The 15,879-nt window shown below is 50.1% G+C and overlaps 5 protein-coding genes across 5 annotated transcripts; 2 read left to right on the top strand and 3 right to left on the bottom strand.

Moving 5' to 3' along the window:
- Positions 1-29: 29 nt before the first annotated feature.
- Positions 30-1,004, bottom strand: BKA55DRAFT_373866 (ribosomal protein S5 domain 2-type protein). Its single transcript, XM_046185903.1, has 3 exons — positions 286-1,004; positions 209-228; positions 30-153 (listed from the first exon to the last, which is right to left on the bottom strand). Exons 1-3 carry the CDS (start codon positions 720-722, stop codon positions 125-127), a joined length of 486 nt encoding a protein of 161 aa, XP_046049440.1. The 5' UTR covers positions 723-1,004; the 3' UTR covers positions 30-124.
- Positions 1,005-1,344: 340 nt separating this feature from the next.
- Positions 1,345-3,332, top strand: BKA55DRAFT_512369 (chaperonin Cpn60/TCP-1 family; the record flags this gene model as incomplete). Its single annotated transcript, XM_046187797.1, has 6 exons — positions 1,345-1,369; positions 1,497-1,563; positions 1,620-1,828; positions 1,890-2,480; positions 2,538-3,175; positions 3,243-3,332. The coding sequence occupies 6 exons, from the start codon at positions 1,345-1,347 to the stop codon at positions 3,330-3,332; spliced, it is 1,620 nt and encodes a 539-aa protein (XP_046049439.1).
- A 207-nt stretch (positions 3,333-3,539) lies between these two features.
- Positions 3,540-4,574, bottom strand: BKA55DRAFT_373785 (uncharacterized protein). Its single transcript, XM_046185902.1, has one exon. The coding sequence runs from the start codon at positions 4,394-4,396 to the stop codon at positions 3,758-3,760; it is 639 nt and encodes a 212-aa protein (XP_046049438.1). The 5' UTR covers positions 4,397-4,574; the 3' UTR covers positions 3,540-3,757.
- A 2,081-nt stretch (positions 4,575-6,655) lies between these two features.
- BKA55DRAFT_539684 (histidine phosphatase superfamily) lies at positions 6,656-8,222 on the top strand (the record flags this gene model as incomplete). Its single annotated transcript, XM_046190168.1, has 3 exons — positions 6,656-6,710; positions 6,772-7,227; positions 7,279-8,222. 3 exons carry the CDS (start codon positions 6,656-6,658, stop codon positions 8,220-8,222), a joined length of 1,455 nt encoding a protein of 484 aa, XP_046049437.1.
- Positions 8,223-9,365: 1,143 nt separating this feature from the next.
- BKA55DRAFT_512542 (putative histidine kinase HHK2p) lies at positions 9,366-15,652 on the bottom strand (the record flags this gene model as incomplete). The annotated part of the gene is made up of 2 exons (XM_046187816.1): positions 9,366-9,584; positions 9,653-15,652. 2 exons carry the CDS (start codon positions 15,650-15,652, stop codon positions 9,366-9,368), a joined length of 6,219 nt encoding a protein of 2,072 aa, XP_046049436.1.
- Positions 15,653-15,879: the final 227 nt, after the last annotated feature.

The raw sequence follows: 15,879 nt of genomic DNA, 5'->3' as shown, positions 1-15,879 counted from the left end.
GCTACCGAGGCGCTGAGGTGAGACGCAGATGAACGTCACCGCCAGAATACCGATTGGAATTAGACTGGAGTGACGGCGGCATTTGACAAGATTGAGACAATGAATGGGGGGGAAACAGAATGTCCTATAGAGACTGAGGTTTGGTCTTGACAACTGGTGTGAAGATGTTAGCATATAAATAGGTTTGGCCGAGACTTAGATGGCTTACACAGGTAATATAGACCTTGCCTGTTCTTTCATAGTCAGCCAGCGCAACTCTGCATTTCACACTACTTCTTTTTCTTCCCTTTAGGTGAATCATCCTTCTTGTCCCCAACCATGCCAGCTCTCGCAAAGGCGTCACTGGCCACAGAAGTGATCAATCTGAATCTTTTAGATCCTAAATGGGCACCCCCATACCAGCGTGTAACCACAACCATAGAATCCCAAAGATCCATGGACTGCATCAGCTGCAGGAGTCGGGATCCGGCTCCCGTCTCACCATCGTCATTGAATTGTTGATGGCCAGTACCGTCACCTCTAATACGCCACGCCGTGATATTGTGCGTTGCGTTGCGCATACGTTTGTCTGACTCCAGGAGAGACTCAACGTAGAAATTGGCCTGTGATGGAGATGTTACAGGGGTAACGTGTGCTATGAACTCTGTGATGCGCTTTGAGGCTGTCCAAGCTGGGGGTTGTGATTTAGGCAGAATGGATTGGACTGCTCTCTTCGCAGCCATTATGCACTGTAATGGCAATGGATCAGAATAGAGTTAACTCAGACAAGAAGGAGGTTGATTTTGTGTTTCAATGTCTCGGCCTGCGTTATGTCTTGTCTTGGAGTAGCTACTAAGTAGATGCCTCGAAACAGCCACAATTATAATGGGAAAGTTTTGTATCATGGACAATTGACTTCTCCACTCCAACTCCAAGCTCAATTTGATGGAGGGGAGCTCCAAAGCTCAGCGGCTCTTAGCTTATATGATTGGTCACCTTTGTTTTCCAGGGGATTCTCTGACAGGTCATGAGCTGGTCAAAATTGCAATTAGTTACCATAGGTAGACGGGGAGCTACTAAGCAAACGCAAGGCGGGGCGGGTTAATATCAAAGCCGAGAGAGCGCAAGCAGGATGGGAGCCTCCAGGTCCCCGCCAAAAATCCTCCATATCCACATCCACCACTGAACTTTTCTGTATGTGCGCGCCCGCCCCTCAACAACTGTTCTTTTAGCCTTTTGCCCCTCCGACACCGACAACCCGGCACCTTTCACTCCTTCGAACCACGCTTGATCGAATTTTCTGCCATCGCTCGAAAGAGAATTGTACCGTTGAGCCGAAGAAACACTAAGAAAACCTCGCCCATCATGCAGGCTCCGGTGGTGGTTATGAGTGAGTCTATGCCTCTACAAAATATATAACCCCCACACTAGAAGGCGAACCCCTGGGCCCTGAGCCTGAGAGGGGAGCTTTCAGTATCTCTTCCAAAATGAGATCGAGGCTGACCGAGATGCTACAGACACCAACAGCGGTGAGAGGCAGACTGGCCGGAAAGCCCAGCTGTCCAATATTGCTGCTGCCAAAACGTATGCCATTGTCCCTGTCCTCTAGTCGCGTGCCCGACCCTAACCACCGATTCTAGTGTTGCCGATATTATTCGATCATGCCTCGGCCCCAAGGCTATGCTAAAGATGCTGCTCGACCCTATGGGCGGTATCGTTCTTACAAATGATGGACATGCTATCCTTCGAGAAATCGAGGTCTCCCACCCTGCCGCGAAGAGCATGATTGAGCTCAGCCGGACACAAGACGAGGAAGTTGGAGATGGAACCACAACCGTCATTATCTTGGGTAAGAGAGCATGGCTATACTGCAATGCTGGCTGAACATATCACTGACACCATCTGAACAGCTGGTGAGATTCTCGCCCAAGCTCTTCCCCAGCTCGACCGTAACATCCACCCTGTCGTCATCATTTCCGCCTTCAAGCGAGCCCTTAAAGACGCCCTTGAGATCATCGAAGAGATCTCTCTGCCGATCGATGTCAACGACGACAAGGCCATGTACCAGCTCATCTCTTCTTCAATTGGCACTAAGTTCGTTTCTCGATGGATGGATCAGATGTGCGACCTCGCTCTTAAGGCTGTCCGCACTGTGACATGGGAGGCTGGCAACGGCAAGACTGAAGTCGACATCAAGCGATATGCCAGAGTGGAGAAGGTACCCGGCGGTGAGATTGAGGACAGCAGAGTTCTCGACGGTCTTATGCTCAACAAGGATATCACACATCCCAAGATGCGCCGGCGCATTGAGAACCCCCGAATCGTTCTCCTCGACTGTCCCCTTGAGTACAAGAAGGGCGAGTCTCAAACCAACATCGAGATTACCAAGGAGGATGACTGGAACCGAATTCTGCAGATCGAGGAGGAGCAGGTCAAGGCTCTGTGCGAGGCTATTGTTGCCGTCAAGCCTGATCTTGTCATTACTGAGAAGGGAGTGTCTGGTGCGTTCTGATGAATTCATGACCCTTGAGGAGCATAGCTTACTAATTCGGTCATAGACCTTGCCCAACACTACTTCATGAAGGCCAACATCACAGCTCTCCGCCGAGTCCGAAAGACAGACAACAACAGAATAGCCCGCGCCACCGGCGCTACCATCGTCAACAGAGTAGAGGATCTCCAGGACTCCGATGTCGGTACTCGATGCGGCTTGTTCGAGATTGAGAAGATTGGAGACGAGTACTTCACATTCCTTACCAAGTGCCAGGACCCCAAGGCCTGCACAGTCCTTCTCCGAGGTCCCTCCAAGGATGTTCTCAACGAAATCGAGCGAAACCTCCAGGATGCCATGGGTGTTGCGCGAAATGTTATGTTCTCTCCTCGGTTATCGCCCGGTGGTGGTGCTACAGAGATGGCCGTATCCGTGAGGTTGGGTCAACTTGCCAAGAGTATTGAAGGTGTCCAGCAGTGGCCCTACAAGGCCGTAGCAGATGCTCTTGAGGTTATCCCTCGAACTCTCGTCCAGAACGCTGGCAAGAGCCCTGTCCGTGTGTTGACGGATCTCCGAGCCAAGCAGGCCGAGGGTAAGAGCACCTGGGGTGTCAACGGTGACACAGGTGCCATCGCAGATATGAAGGAGTACGGAGTGTGGGAGCCTCAGGCTATCAAGCTCCAGAGTATCAAGACCGCCATTGAGGTAAGCATTTCACGATATTGCCTTTGTCATTCACAACTACAGCAGAAGATACTGACAATCTGAACAGGCTGCTTGCCTTTTGCTCCGAGTTGATGACATTTGCAGTGCCAAGAAGGCTGCGCAGATTGGTGGCGGCGGCGGCGGCGGCGAAGAATAAAGAGAAAGAGCATGTTTGTAGATGACAATTCTGACGTGTCTGTGTGAGTGAGTGATAGTAAGATAGGCAGGCGTGTAATTCGGGCTGCTTATACGAATGTCTGTTTGGATGGACTGGTCATACCCCTCTGTACTAGCCGAAAGAGCAAAATAGACAAACAAGGAAAATATGAACACAGTGGGCGCCGGAGCGAGCATGATATAGCTCCGGTGACTCTTCTCAAAAGGAAAGAAATGGGTATCATATAAAATTACCTGGTTGATGGATATACTGTTGCATCTACTTGCGATGCCCTTGCGAGCCATTCTTCCTCCTGCAATCTAGTTCTCAAATCTGATCTGATAAAGTATCCTTCCTCTCCCATGACATTTCGTTGCAACTGTGCACGACTTCTTGGGCTGCTGGGCTTTTGTACTCCTTATCGCTTAGTCGTCTTCGTCGTGAATGACTAGTCCTGCAGGTTGCATCGATGGCGTTGATTCCGTTTCTTCCTTACCATGCTCGGTCTTGGTCTTAGAATCAGCATCAGCAGTGTCCTTCTCAGTATCGTTCTCCGCCTGCGGGGAGTCATCTTTGGACTGTGCCGCGTTGGGCTTCTTATCAGTGGTGACAGGGCCTCTGCCCTTCTTAGCCTTGCGGGCCTTCATCTTCTCCCTCTTCTCGCGATTCTTGCGTGTGCGTTCTTCGTCTTTGCGATCGCGCTCAGTCTTGTCCTTGTTAAACTCTTCGATGTCCTTTTCGTGACGAAGATCCTCGTCCATACTGCGCAGGCGCTCATACTCGCGCCGACGACTGGCCTTATACACATGAAACTCGCCTGAACCGGCACCTGCACTAGACCCTTGAACATTGGTGACAATTTCCGGAGGGACGGAACGCAAGGCGGAACTGCCGGAGCCGGAGGTGGAGGACTCGGGGATACGGATGATTTGGTCGGGCTTTGAGAAGAGGGCCTCTACCGTGGCGGCTTGCGCTGAGACGGGCGTAAGAGCGCGCTTCTTGGTAGGTCGATGGGATCGGGGGTCGGCCGACGTTGGTACCGATTCGGGACCAGGAGCAGACATTTTGGAGAAAAGAGGTGAAAAGAATGAGTCAAAGAAATGTTGGTTATCCGATGTCTGGTCTAAGGTGAGATGAGAATGGGCTGAGGCACGCGTGAGAATGAGACGTCGACGGGCGTGGTAGATAGCCTGAATAGGCAGAGGATCGGCGGGTGAATTGAAGTCCGTTGAGGTAGTGATTAATTGAGACAAGAACCTCTGAAAGGGAGCGGTCAAATGGTTGGCACGTGAAGAGAGCAATGGCCGGCAGATGCCAGATGGTTGTGTTGGTTTGTTGATGGGTAGGACAAATCGAGGATAGTGGATGTTAGCCAGGATCTGATGAGAGTGGCGTTGATTTGGGTACAAGGTTACCAAGAATTAGCCTAAGTAGCCGCTGGGGAAAAAAAGTCGATCACACTGGAATGGGTGTCTGAGGGTCGCCTGATAAGCGCGCGGCAGTTGAATTGACATCTCAGGCACAAAAAAAGTTCCAAGCCGCGTCAGCAAGCCACAGAGAGATATTTGCGTGATGAACATGTGACTGATCGTAGTCAGGAAAGGTAATCATTTTCGCTGCAGAATGCATAAGTACTGCAGGCGGGAGCCGAAAAGGAAAATGCTAGACAAAAGCTACTGGTCAGAGTTAGTATCAGATCGTCTACCCATGACTGACTTTATCCAGAGACAATGTTGCAATCGGCGGCTGGGCGCTTCCCGTTGCAGATCACATCACCTCACCATACTCCGCTGTAGCCGTCATTCTTCAGGTGATGAGATTGAATCCAGATGGGCCAAGACTATCAAGCGACCGTCTAGATCCGAGAGATGGTAATTAGCCGGCGAAACATAAATAAACACCACGAGATTGATCATGATCATGACGACGGGAGGGCCGAAAGAAAACAAGAAAAAGGAAAAGTAGCAAGACGAAATGCATGCATGGGAGAGGCATGAACATGAACTTTGGGTGCCGTCGTGACTCAAATCGTCTGCTAAAGCGGCCGGGATTACTAAATCTGGCTCTGTAGATCTCCAGGACTGGCTGACCAACACCAGATTGCCAGATTCTCAGTATCTTTGACAAGGGAGAGCACACAAGGACCAAGTCAGTTCCAAGGGGACGGGAACGGTAAATCATATGATTTAGATATCAACGGATATTGTCCGCCGCCATGCGATGTCCGTCCGCGGGCGGAACAACTCAAGGTCATAAACACGTCAAACACCGAATCGTATCAGTCTTCGGACTTGTATCGCCAGATAGTCCCAGTACACTTTTAGCTTAATCATGATTAGGTAGCAAGAACCGTTTGCGGGCCCCTCCTCCAGATCGTGCCATGGGGAGGGGAGCTCCCCCTTGTGCTTTTGCTTCATTCGTAATATTAGCAGGGATTCGGAAAGATTTGATTAAGACTAGTTCATCGTCCAAGAACTCTTATGGGCTGTTTCTGTCTCTGTGTGATAGCCAGCTTGAGCATGCCCTCAATTGTCATTGGTCAATCATTGTGTGCTTAGAGGTTTGACCGTTGGCGACTGAGAAGCTGTTTTTCTGCTTCGGTCGACAGATGGCGGGGCGGCTCCGGCCCCCAACGAGGGTTCCGGTACCTGCCTCGAAAGTACAGCACCCTTAGAATCCCCTTCCATTTCCCAGCGCCGCCTTTCCGCTCGGGTGGAAGGTTAAAGGTGCATGATACATGATACATAGTCCCTAGGTAGGTGCGCACATCCTTCCTTCCTCCAGCTGGGCTGAGGTGGTGGTGGGGGATTTATCCTGGCATTTTTGGCGGGGCGTTTTTTTTCGGAAACATGGTTGCATGGCATGGGCTTGCACTTGCCCTCACTCTGATGGATGCTTCAGGTCAGGATGTCTCGTGAGCTTGAGCCAACGACTACGGGATTAGACAAGCCTCACTAAAAAAAGACGTTGCGTTCCACGCTTCACCTTTCTTTAGCTTTTCTTCATTTTTTTATTATTATTTTTTGAAGCTTAGCTCCTGCTCCTCCTTCTAAAACTCCCATACTCTTCTCTTTTAGTATTCATAATTGGTGACTCTTGCCCATACTTTGGCTGACCAATTGCAAAACTATCTATCCCCTACTCCGCCATATTCTATCCCGTCTTAACCCAACCTGTCTCACAACTTGAAAACCTCCATCCAACTTATACAACTATTGTGAATCCGCTCCAGCAGTCCAAAATACCAACTTCATACTTTGGATTATCAGAGACAAGATCAATCACTTAAAGACTACCCCTCTATACCACATACCCAAAGCATCATGACCAAGCCACGCTTGATCATTCTAGTTCGCCACGGCCAGTCCGAAGGCAATAGTACGTTAATGATCCCGCTTTCTCGTCCCTCATTGTTCAACACGTGCTGACAATCTTAAAGAGAACCGCGAAATTCACCAGACCGTCCCCGATCACCGAGTCAAACTTACACCAGAAGGCTGGAACCAAGCCCATGATGCCGGACGTCGTCTCCGAAGCCTTCTCCGTCCCGATGACACACTCCAATTCTTTACCTCTCCATACCGCCGCACACGTGAAACAACAGAAGGGATTCTCGAGAGCTTGACCTCGGACGAAGGCTCCCCGTCGCCCTTCCGCCGAGCTAACATCAAGGTCTACGAAGAGCCTCGGCTACGTGAACAGGATTTTGGCAACTTCCAACCATGCAGCGCTGAAATGGAGCGTATGTGGCAAGAGAGGGCCGATTATGGCCACTTCTTCTACCGTATACCTAATGGAGAGAGCGCTGCCGATGCTTACGATCGTGTGAGCGGATTCAATGAGAGTCTCTGGCGACAATTTGGTGAAGATGATTTCCCCAGCGTCTGTGTGCTGGGTACGTATTTTACCAACCAACTCAACGTCTTACTAACAGTGCATGTGTTAGTGACCCACGGACTCATGTCCCGTGTCTTTCTTATGAAATGGTATCATTTCACTGTCGAGTACTTTGAAGATCTCCGAAACATCAACCACTGCGAGTTCCTCATCATGCGCAAGCAGGAAAACAATAAGTACCTTCTAGAGAACAAGTTACGAACTTGGTCCGATTTGCGGCGAGAGCGCAAGGACAAAGAGGACAAAGACAAGGACAGCTCGAAACTTCCACGCACCAAAACTTTTGTTGTTACACGCCGATGGGGCGGATGTCCCAATGGCTGTGACCATAGTCGCCACTATGCTAAGCGTGAGGATTTAGAGATTATGCGCAAAAAGGATCACGAGAACGGCGGGCCAGAACCTTACGGCAAAATTACAAGCACGGACGAGATCATTACCATCGTCAGCAGGAAGCAGAAGGCTCAATTAGCCTGCATTGGCACCAATAGTGAGAGCGCCACACCGGGGGCTCCTGATGAAGATGGCCCAGAGATCGACATTTCATCAAACCATGAAGGTAAATCCGTTTCTGACCTCAATGATACTCCCTCGGTCATCTCTGCCAGCGAATATATCCAGTCGCCATACCTACATATTGGCCGCGATGGGGGCGGGAGCTACTCTGGCCACACATCTGCAGCCGAGACTGACAACGACTCGTCAGAGGATGAGAACATAAGCTTACACCGTATCGCCTCCTTGAACGCGCAACTAAACAGGACTGTTGGCGAAAGAAGCGGGAAGCCTTCATACAATCAAAAACCCCTCCTCAAAGCCGGACCCGAACATCTAGCATACACGAGCGATAAGGATAGCCCGGATGAATATGCACGGACTAACCGTCTTGGTGATGCATCTACTGATGCCTCTTGTGACGGTGACGCTGAACTTGTTGAGGATTTGGATCGCGCTGAGAAGGAGGATCGAAGTATTCGGGGTAGTGTATACTGATCATATTCTTACTTGGATGGGTGCATTCTCACTCTCTTATGACTTGAATTTCATGGGAACAGCGGATACCAGCCCGCCGAGGCGAGGCAAATTGTTTTGATGATATTCATATCTTTACTCTAATGACGAATGATTTGGAACGGATTCGGAAAAGCAATGGATAGAATGACCAACTATGCTGGCATGGTTTTGAAATTTCGCTATTTGGGGGCTATGATAGCGTTTGTGGTAGCGTAGCATCACAAAATAACATGTTTATTCCTCCAGTCCCAGATATTCTAATCACGCAGAATTGTTGTTCAACTGGTTGTTATTTAGATTGATTTCTTAATTTTTACCCCGTCATGAGCATTGTATAACACCATGTTGAAAATGCACCGCCGCCACCTCTTTTCCCGCGGCGTCTATCTAAGTATAAATGAATATCGAACAAGGTTGGATAGATTCAACCTATCCTGCTCGTCCGCCTTCCATGCATACCCCATATTCTTCGCCAAAAAGATTACCGAAAAAGAACAAAAATGTATATCGTCGTTGTACCTGCCGCTTGGCTATCTTGCATTTAACCCGCATGGCAAATGAAGCCTTCAATCAGACAGTGGTAGCAAGACATAGAACAATGCAAACAAAACTCCTCAACACCATATCCAGTCTTCGAGCCCTCCCGAAACCCCCTCAAGTCGTTCAACCCAGGTGAATGAAAAGTAAAAATAACAGACAACAGGCGCATGAAAGATCGCCTGTAACCATTGTGAACCCTGCGCCAATGCGATAGGTAACGTCCAGTAGCATGCAGAAGACAATTTCCCTGGCCGAGGCAGGAAAATTGTTGTTGGTATAAAAAGTCATATAGCCCAGAAGTAAACTATGCCAATTAAATAAGGTCATGTGCCAGGTGCCTCGACCTATGTCAGCCCTACTGAGCTGCGACTAGGCTTGTCTTTGGTAGTGGAAGATCGAGGGGACCCTATAGAGATCTGTCCGGTCTAAAATAGAAGCTGCCGTAGTATCATCATGAATGAAGGAGGGAAATCGTGAACAGTCGTAGAGTGTAAAAGGTCAACAAAAAAAAAGAATAAGAGGAAGAGGGGTGACTATGCGCCAGAATTGCTTGAGGGGAAGAGAGTGGCAAGAGTGTTGCGATCAGAAGAACTTGGACATAGCTCTACTGAGGTCGATGAAGTCAACTGGCTTCGTGACGTAGTCGCTGAATCCCGCTGCGACACATTTATCCTGGACATCTGACATGACGTTGGCTGACAAGGCGATGATAGGCATCTGGGGAAAATTGCTGGCAATTTCCCACTGTCGAATCTCACGGCACGCCTGGTAGCCGTCTTTTCGAGGCATATGTAGATCACACTAAGAAGTATGTGTCAGTTATTAAAATTCTCACTGGAAACTGGAGGGTGTTGTATAGAACAACATACCAAAATCAACGAGTAGTGCTTATGTGGCTTTGACAAAACCATGTTGGTGCACTCTGCGCCATCAACGGCAATCTCGACATCGACACCAATCTTCTTGAGGTACTTCATGAGAACCTTCTGATTGACAGGATTGTCCTCAACCAGGAGCACCTTGTAGCCCTTGTTGCCCATGCGCCGTTCAATCTCCTGGTAGCTAGCCTTCTGATTCTCGACCATTTGCTGCGCTGTAGAGCGATTACGATCTATGCTAAGATCACGCATTTTGTTTGGGTCGAATATGACAGCAAACCGAGATGGCTTCACAGGCTTGTAGATAAATGTCACCATGTTATCTGAGAGGAGCTGCTCATATTTAGTGTTGGCTGCCAACTTGATGACGGCTTGTCGTTGCACCGAATCTGACAGCACAAGAATAGTCGTTTTATCGATTGTCTGTGATTTCGTAATGTCATCCATAAGACCAATGATGGCCTCAGCTGAGGGAAGGTTGATGACGATATGTGTGAACTTGATAGGGTCCTCACCACCAATTAATGTCTGTGCCTCCTTCACGCTTGCCAAGGCTGTGATCTGATGGGGGACATCCTTGGGCAGAGTCATCTCAATATGCTGAGTAGTGGCCTCGCGACTATGGAACTGTGGGCAAATGATGAGGATTGAGTACATGGGGGGTCGGAAGTCCTCAGGTGAGCCACTGCCAGGTAAAAGATGAGTACCAGGAGAGCTGCGTCCTGAGGGCATCTCCAACTTCATCTGAGACAAATCTTGCCCACTAGCCTTGGCCGCCTCGCTAAATCGGGCCAGACCTCCGGTGACAGATGTTGCTGAGGATCGGTCGGTGACTTGCGACTTAGCTGAACGGACAGACGGATTGGAGCTACCAACAGAAAGGCCTCCAGGCGACGTAAACTCTGATGTTGTGCCTCCAGGGCTAGCACCTTCGGCGTTGCGTAAATGTTTTGGCGGAGGCAGAGGCTTGATAGTGCTGGGAACATTATCCACTATCTCCGGTCTAGGCGTGAAAGCACCGGTAGCAGGGGGGCTATCAGGCAGGTTAGGATGATCATCAGCTGTAGGGAGACCGAACCGCGCTGTGAAGGTAAAAGTAGAGCCTTTGCCCAGCGTTGCGCGCCCCGTCATGCTACCGCCATGTAGCTCAGCAAGTTGTCGAGAAATGACGAGGCCCAGCCCACTGCCACCGTGTTGCCGGGTGCTACTTCCATCGATTTGACTGAAAGGTTTGAAGATTAATTCCGCCTCCTCCTTCGAGAATCCGCGACCTGTGTCAGTAACGGAAAACTCTAGCATGATCTCATTCTCATCGACATGGGAACCCTCCGCGACGTATACACGGCACCGACTAAAGACTTCGCCCTCTGAAGTAAATTTGATGGCATTGCCAGTGACATTGAGGAGAACTTGGCGAATCCGCACCTTGTCGCCCTTGACCCACGCAGGTACATCGGCCTCCACGAGATAGTTCAGCTCCAGTCGTTTCGCAATAGCCATTGTCGAGACAAGCTCGTTCACGTCTTCGATGATGGACCTGGTATGGAACCATTCGTACTTGAGTTTCATCATGCCAGCGTCGACCTTGGATAAATCCAGAATGTCATTGATAATCATGATCAAGCTGTTGGCACTTGTTTGTATGGTGTTGGTGTAGTCGAGCTGCTCTTCATTCAAAGTCGTATCCTGCAAGAAGCTTACCATGCCTGAAATTCCGATCAAAGGAGTGCGAATCTCGTGGGACATGTTGCTCAGGAATCTTCCCTTGGTTTCCATGGCCTCTTTGAGCTTCGTCTCGAGAAGCTTGTGGTCGTTGATGTCCGTCGCAGATCCAAAGTAGGAGCTAGCACCACTGCCAAAATCGATAGTGTCAATCTCAACACATCGGATAAGATGCCAGCGGTATTCTCCAGTCTTGGACAGTAATCGAACCTCAGTTGTGTATGAGACTCGGCCAGCGCTATCAGTCGCCACCTTGATGACTCCTTTTCGAGCCAATTCGGTCAAGTCCGCAGCAGGCCATTCGTACGCTGAACTGCTGCTAGAGCTGTTATTTCTAGACAGGGCTTGCTGCACATTACGGAGAGGCGAGTCTTGAGGTGTACGCGATCTGGGAGGTTGAATAGTGGTAGTTGACGCCGCCTCAGACTGTGCAGATCCCTGTCGGTATATCTTGCCATGACCTTCACGTCGTATTCCGCCGGGTGTTGAAGGTTGAGTAGAGGGAATACGGCATTTAGCAAGATCGTCAGGGTGGACAAAGTCCATGAAACCCAATCCGAGCGAGTCGGAGAAGCTTTGTCCTGTATACGAGAGCCACTGTTCATTGGCAAAAGTGATTCCTTCATCTTCGGTCGCTGTGAAGATAATCTGAGGGATGAGGTTGGCAAGTAATCGGTGTTTAGCCTCGGATGCCTCAATCTCCTCTTGTCGCGCCGCTTTTAGCTCAGCAATATGCTGGTCGTGTATGTCCATGTACGATCCAAGAAATTGCATGATGACCCCTCTCTTGTCTTTTGACGCAACTGCTCTAGCATAAAACCACCGATATGTGCCGTCGAATCGTTTAATTCTAACGGTCCTCGAAAATTGCTCGCCCGTACGGATAGAGTGGCCCCAGGCTTTTAAGTAGTCGTCCCGGTCATCAGGGTGAAGGCTACCCCATGGGTCTGCGGCGAGGTCGGTGGCTGTCTGGCCTCGGTATGAAAGATAACGGCTGTTGACCCAGACAATTTCTCCTGTTTGCGGAAGTGCGACGAATACGTGCGCGGGTAGGGAATCTAAAATCAGTCCCTTAAGTCTATCTGAAGGCGGTGGCATATCAACAGCTGTAGTAGTCAATGAGCCACTCCGAGAGGGTGCAGAAACAGGTGTCGGTCTAGCTGAGAGTGTAGAACTAGGCGGAAGAGATTGGAAAGTGGAAGCAAAATCTGCACCGTATGAATGAAGCATGCTGTGCCCTTGTCGAGTGCCGCGTCCGGTCTTGGTAGAGTCAGCCAAATCCTCAGCTGTATTGCCATTGTTGGTAGGATCCAGAGTATCTATACTGACATCTGGAGCGTCAACCTGTATCGACTTTCTGGCCAATCCGCCGGTCGATTCGTCAGAAGAAGTACGGGTCGCTTTATTATCGGCAGCCAAGTTTTGCTCCGGACTCTCTTGTACAAGAGAAGAACCGCTGACTCGGATTTTTCGCTTCTCAGCAGGAGAAGTGTCTTTTGAACTCGTTCTTGCCCGTGGGGTCCCTGTGCCGCCAAATGTTTCGTGTCGCGCGGGTACTGGCCTTTGCCTGGAACTGAAGTATCCCTCTCCCTGAGGTGTTGCAGCAGGACTCGAGGTCGGCGGTGGTCGCTTGTCAGCATGAAAGCCTCCGGATCCCTGATCCCATCCAGGAGTGCCCAATGGAGATCCAGTAGCACTTTTGGAAACACCAGAGTAATCGCTCGGGCTTGTCATACTGCCAGCGAGGGACTGGTGGGGAACAATGTCATCCGCAGTGAGATAAGCCATGCTCTCCAAGGGCCGCCCATCGTGTGCAACCGCCCCAAATCCAGCCGTCTGTGGTCGTTTCCGTTGAAGTCCTGCCAACTCGGTCTCAAGATTACTATAGTGCCGGCATAACGAGAAAGTTGTGGCCATATGAGGTGCCAAGTGTTCGAGGGAGTGCTTGAGATTAGATGGATAAGGGATGATTGGGCTCAATATAGATAAAATAGCGATCGGTGCTGGCTTCTCTCTCTTGAGACTGTCTGGTGTGTTACGGCCACCATCATCGCTAGGAGCAGGAATGCTCTCACTTTTGGTGCGCGCGTGAGATCTTTGCTCCATCAAAGTGCTGTCAAGTTTGAACGTTCGAGTAGGTTTCGAGAGAAGGACGTGAGAGAGAGGGATGTGAAGAACGGTCCATGAGTTATCAACACCGATAGCTTCGGGGGGACGCATTCCAGTGTAATCATCTGTGCCAGTGTCTGGATTGAATGAATCTTCGTCGACCATGGCATCTGTGAAAAAAGGATTTTCTTTAGGATCAGCTCGCACAGCCGGTGATGGAGCTGGTGATTGTGACCAAGGTGAAGGTGGCGCTTGTTCAAACTCTTCGTACTTAGGTGTTGGAGGCCTGGGCATATCGTCATCCAAGCGACCCTCTAAACGTGAGGCTATTGATTTTGCTCTGTCGGCAGCTGAATGAGTTTTGCTTCGAGTCGGCACACGAGAGGAACTAGCTGAGTTGAACATCGATGATAATTTCGAGAATGAGTCCGAGCGCGGTTTGGCAAAATTCCTAGGAGTGTTCGAGGAAGGTTCAGGGGCGGCAGATTTTGGTTTCTTCGACGGCTCAGCCGGGGCTTCATCAGCAAGATATGGATAGGATCTAGTAAGTGCGATGGCTCTTCCGCGTTCGAGTACTCGCATGATACCGCTGTGGTCAATCAAAGGATCCGCTTCATAATCAAGAGCCTGTAATACCGGTAGGACACGCCCCTGGCTTTCCTTTTCACCCATGAGCGGCGCTTCCCAACTTGGGATCTGTTGCTCAATGGCATCATGCTCGTCAAGTGTCGTCTTATTCAATTTGGCATAATCGACATAGGACTCCTTCGAGGCAGGGCCTGCGGGATAATTACTTTGGCTCCTGGCAAGAAACGCGGGCCGGCGAGCCTGCGCGTTAGGCGGAGTTCGCGTTCTCTCCCTCTTATCCTCATAAGTCGTAAATGAATGGCGACTAAATAAGTCTGGCCGGGAGGCAGATTTGGCATGCAGATTATCGTCAGAAATCGATGGCGTAGCATTAGACCCAGGCCAGGATCGATCGTAGTCGCTTGTACTCAAGACAATACTGCTGGACTGTTTGGCAGCCATATAACCCAAACTAAGATCGTCCTCCTTGTGAAGATTGAAAGTTGCTTTTTGGCCCCAAGGAACATTTTCGATGTCTGTTGTGTCAGCTGGAATAGCAAGTGTTACTCGCTCGGCTTTGTACACATCTCTCATAATTTGAACAACATTCGACCACCAAGCATCTAATCCAGGCTCGGCAGCTAGCATTAAAGAAAGATCGTAGAGGTTAGGGTTAGGAAAATCGAGATTCTCAGGCTGTGGCGACATTGCGGATGGGTTAAATGTGAAATTGGATGCTGGAGTCGAAGTACTTGAGAGGACCTTATCCTGGGCAGCCATGCCCAAGGCGTCAAAAGAACCATAGCTGAAAGATCGTGGAGCACCCGTAGGCGAGAGTGTGGTGAAAGGTCTATGCAGATATGAAGGCACGAAACCAGCAGGGGCCATTCGTGGAAACGGATATGATGGTGTTCCTGCGATAGGCCCTGGGGTGGGAGCGCCTCGGACGGTGGCATTCGACTCAGTTGAAGTTGTTGTTAGAGCTGAAGTCTGAAGCGGTGAACTGGACAGGCCCTCTTCGGGGATAGGAGAAACTCGTTTCTTTTCATTAGGGCTTGCCATCAGACCTCGAGCAGACATTTCGCGGCGCTCAAGGTCGCGTGCGAGTTTTTCTCGATATTCGTTAAGCTGCTTCTGTGATGACGCTTGGGTAGGAGAGGGAGAACCACCGAAACCTGCAAGCCGAGGACTCAATGCATCTGTTCCAGCAGGGGCAGCCAATGGTTCGGCAGTAATACTCGGGCCCTCGATCACAGAAACAGTGCTCTCATCGGTAGAATCTCCTATCATGTTGTTGTGGACGCGGGGCTCCTTAGATTGAGCCTCAAGGGGCGAGGATGGAGGGTGGCTCGGGTGGCGATCCGTCGTCATTGCGTTACGCGCGGTTGCTGTCGCAGTCGCATTTATAGTCGAGTTCGATATCGATTCCGGCATTACACATCCATTTCTAATAGCGCTCACGGGCAGCTTCTCAACCAGCGAAAATGGCGGCAATTTGGATGTCGGAGAAGCGAGAGTCGACGAGTCTTGTTGACGCGATGGTGACGGAATCGATAATATGTCGTCGCCAACCGGCGAGGTGGCTCTTTGCATTCCTCACAGGAGAATAAGTCGTCCAAAGACCAATTGCTGAATCCTTCTCGCCGGCAGGAAGAGTGGTGTTGAGGACAATTCGCGATTTAAAGGATATGTCAAACTAAGGTAGTGGTGGTGGAGGGGATAGAGGTCGACGCTTTGTTCCCTCTAACCCCAAGCCAACAGTGGCAGCACAGTGGCAGTAGCGAGAGTCTCTAAAAACCCTAGCACCGGTTGATCAACGA

This window comes from Fusarium redolens (assembly GCF_020744475.1).
Source record: "Fusarium redolens strain MPI-CAGE-AT-0023 chromosome Unknown BKA55scaffold_8, whole genome shotgun sequence".
Taxonomy (NCBI): domain Eukaryota; kingdom Fungi; phylum Ascomycota; class Sordariomycetes; order Hypocreales; family Nectriaceae; genus Fusarium; species Fusarium redolens.
This window is presented reverse-complemented; position numbering and strand designations above follow the sequence as displayed.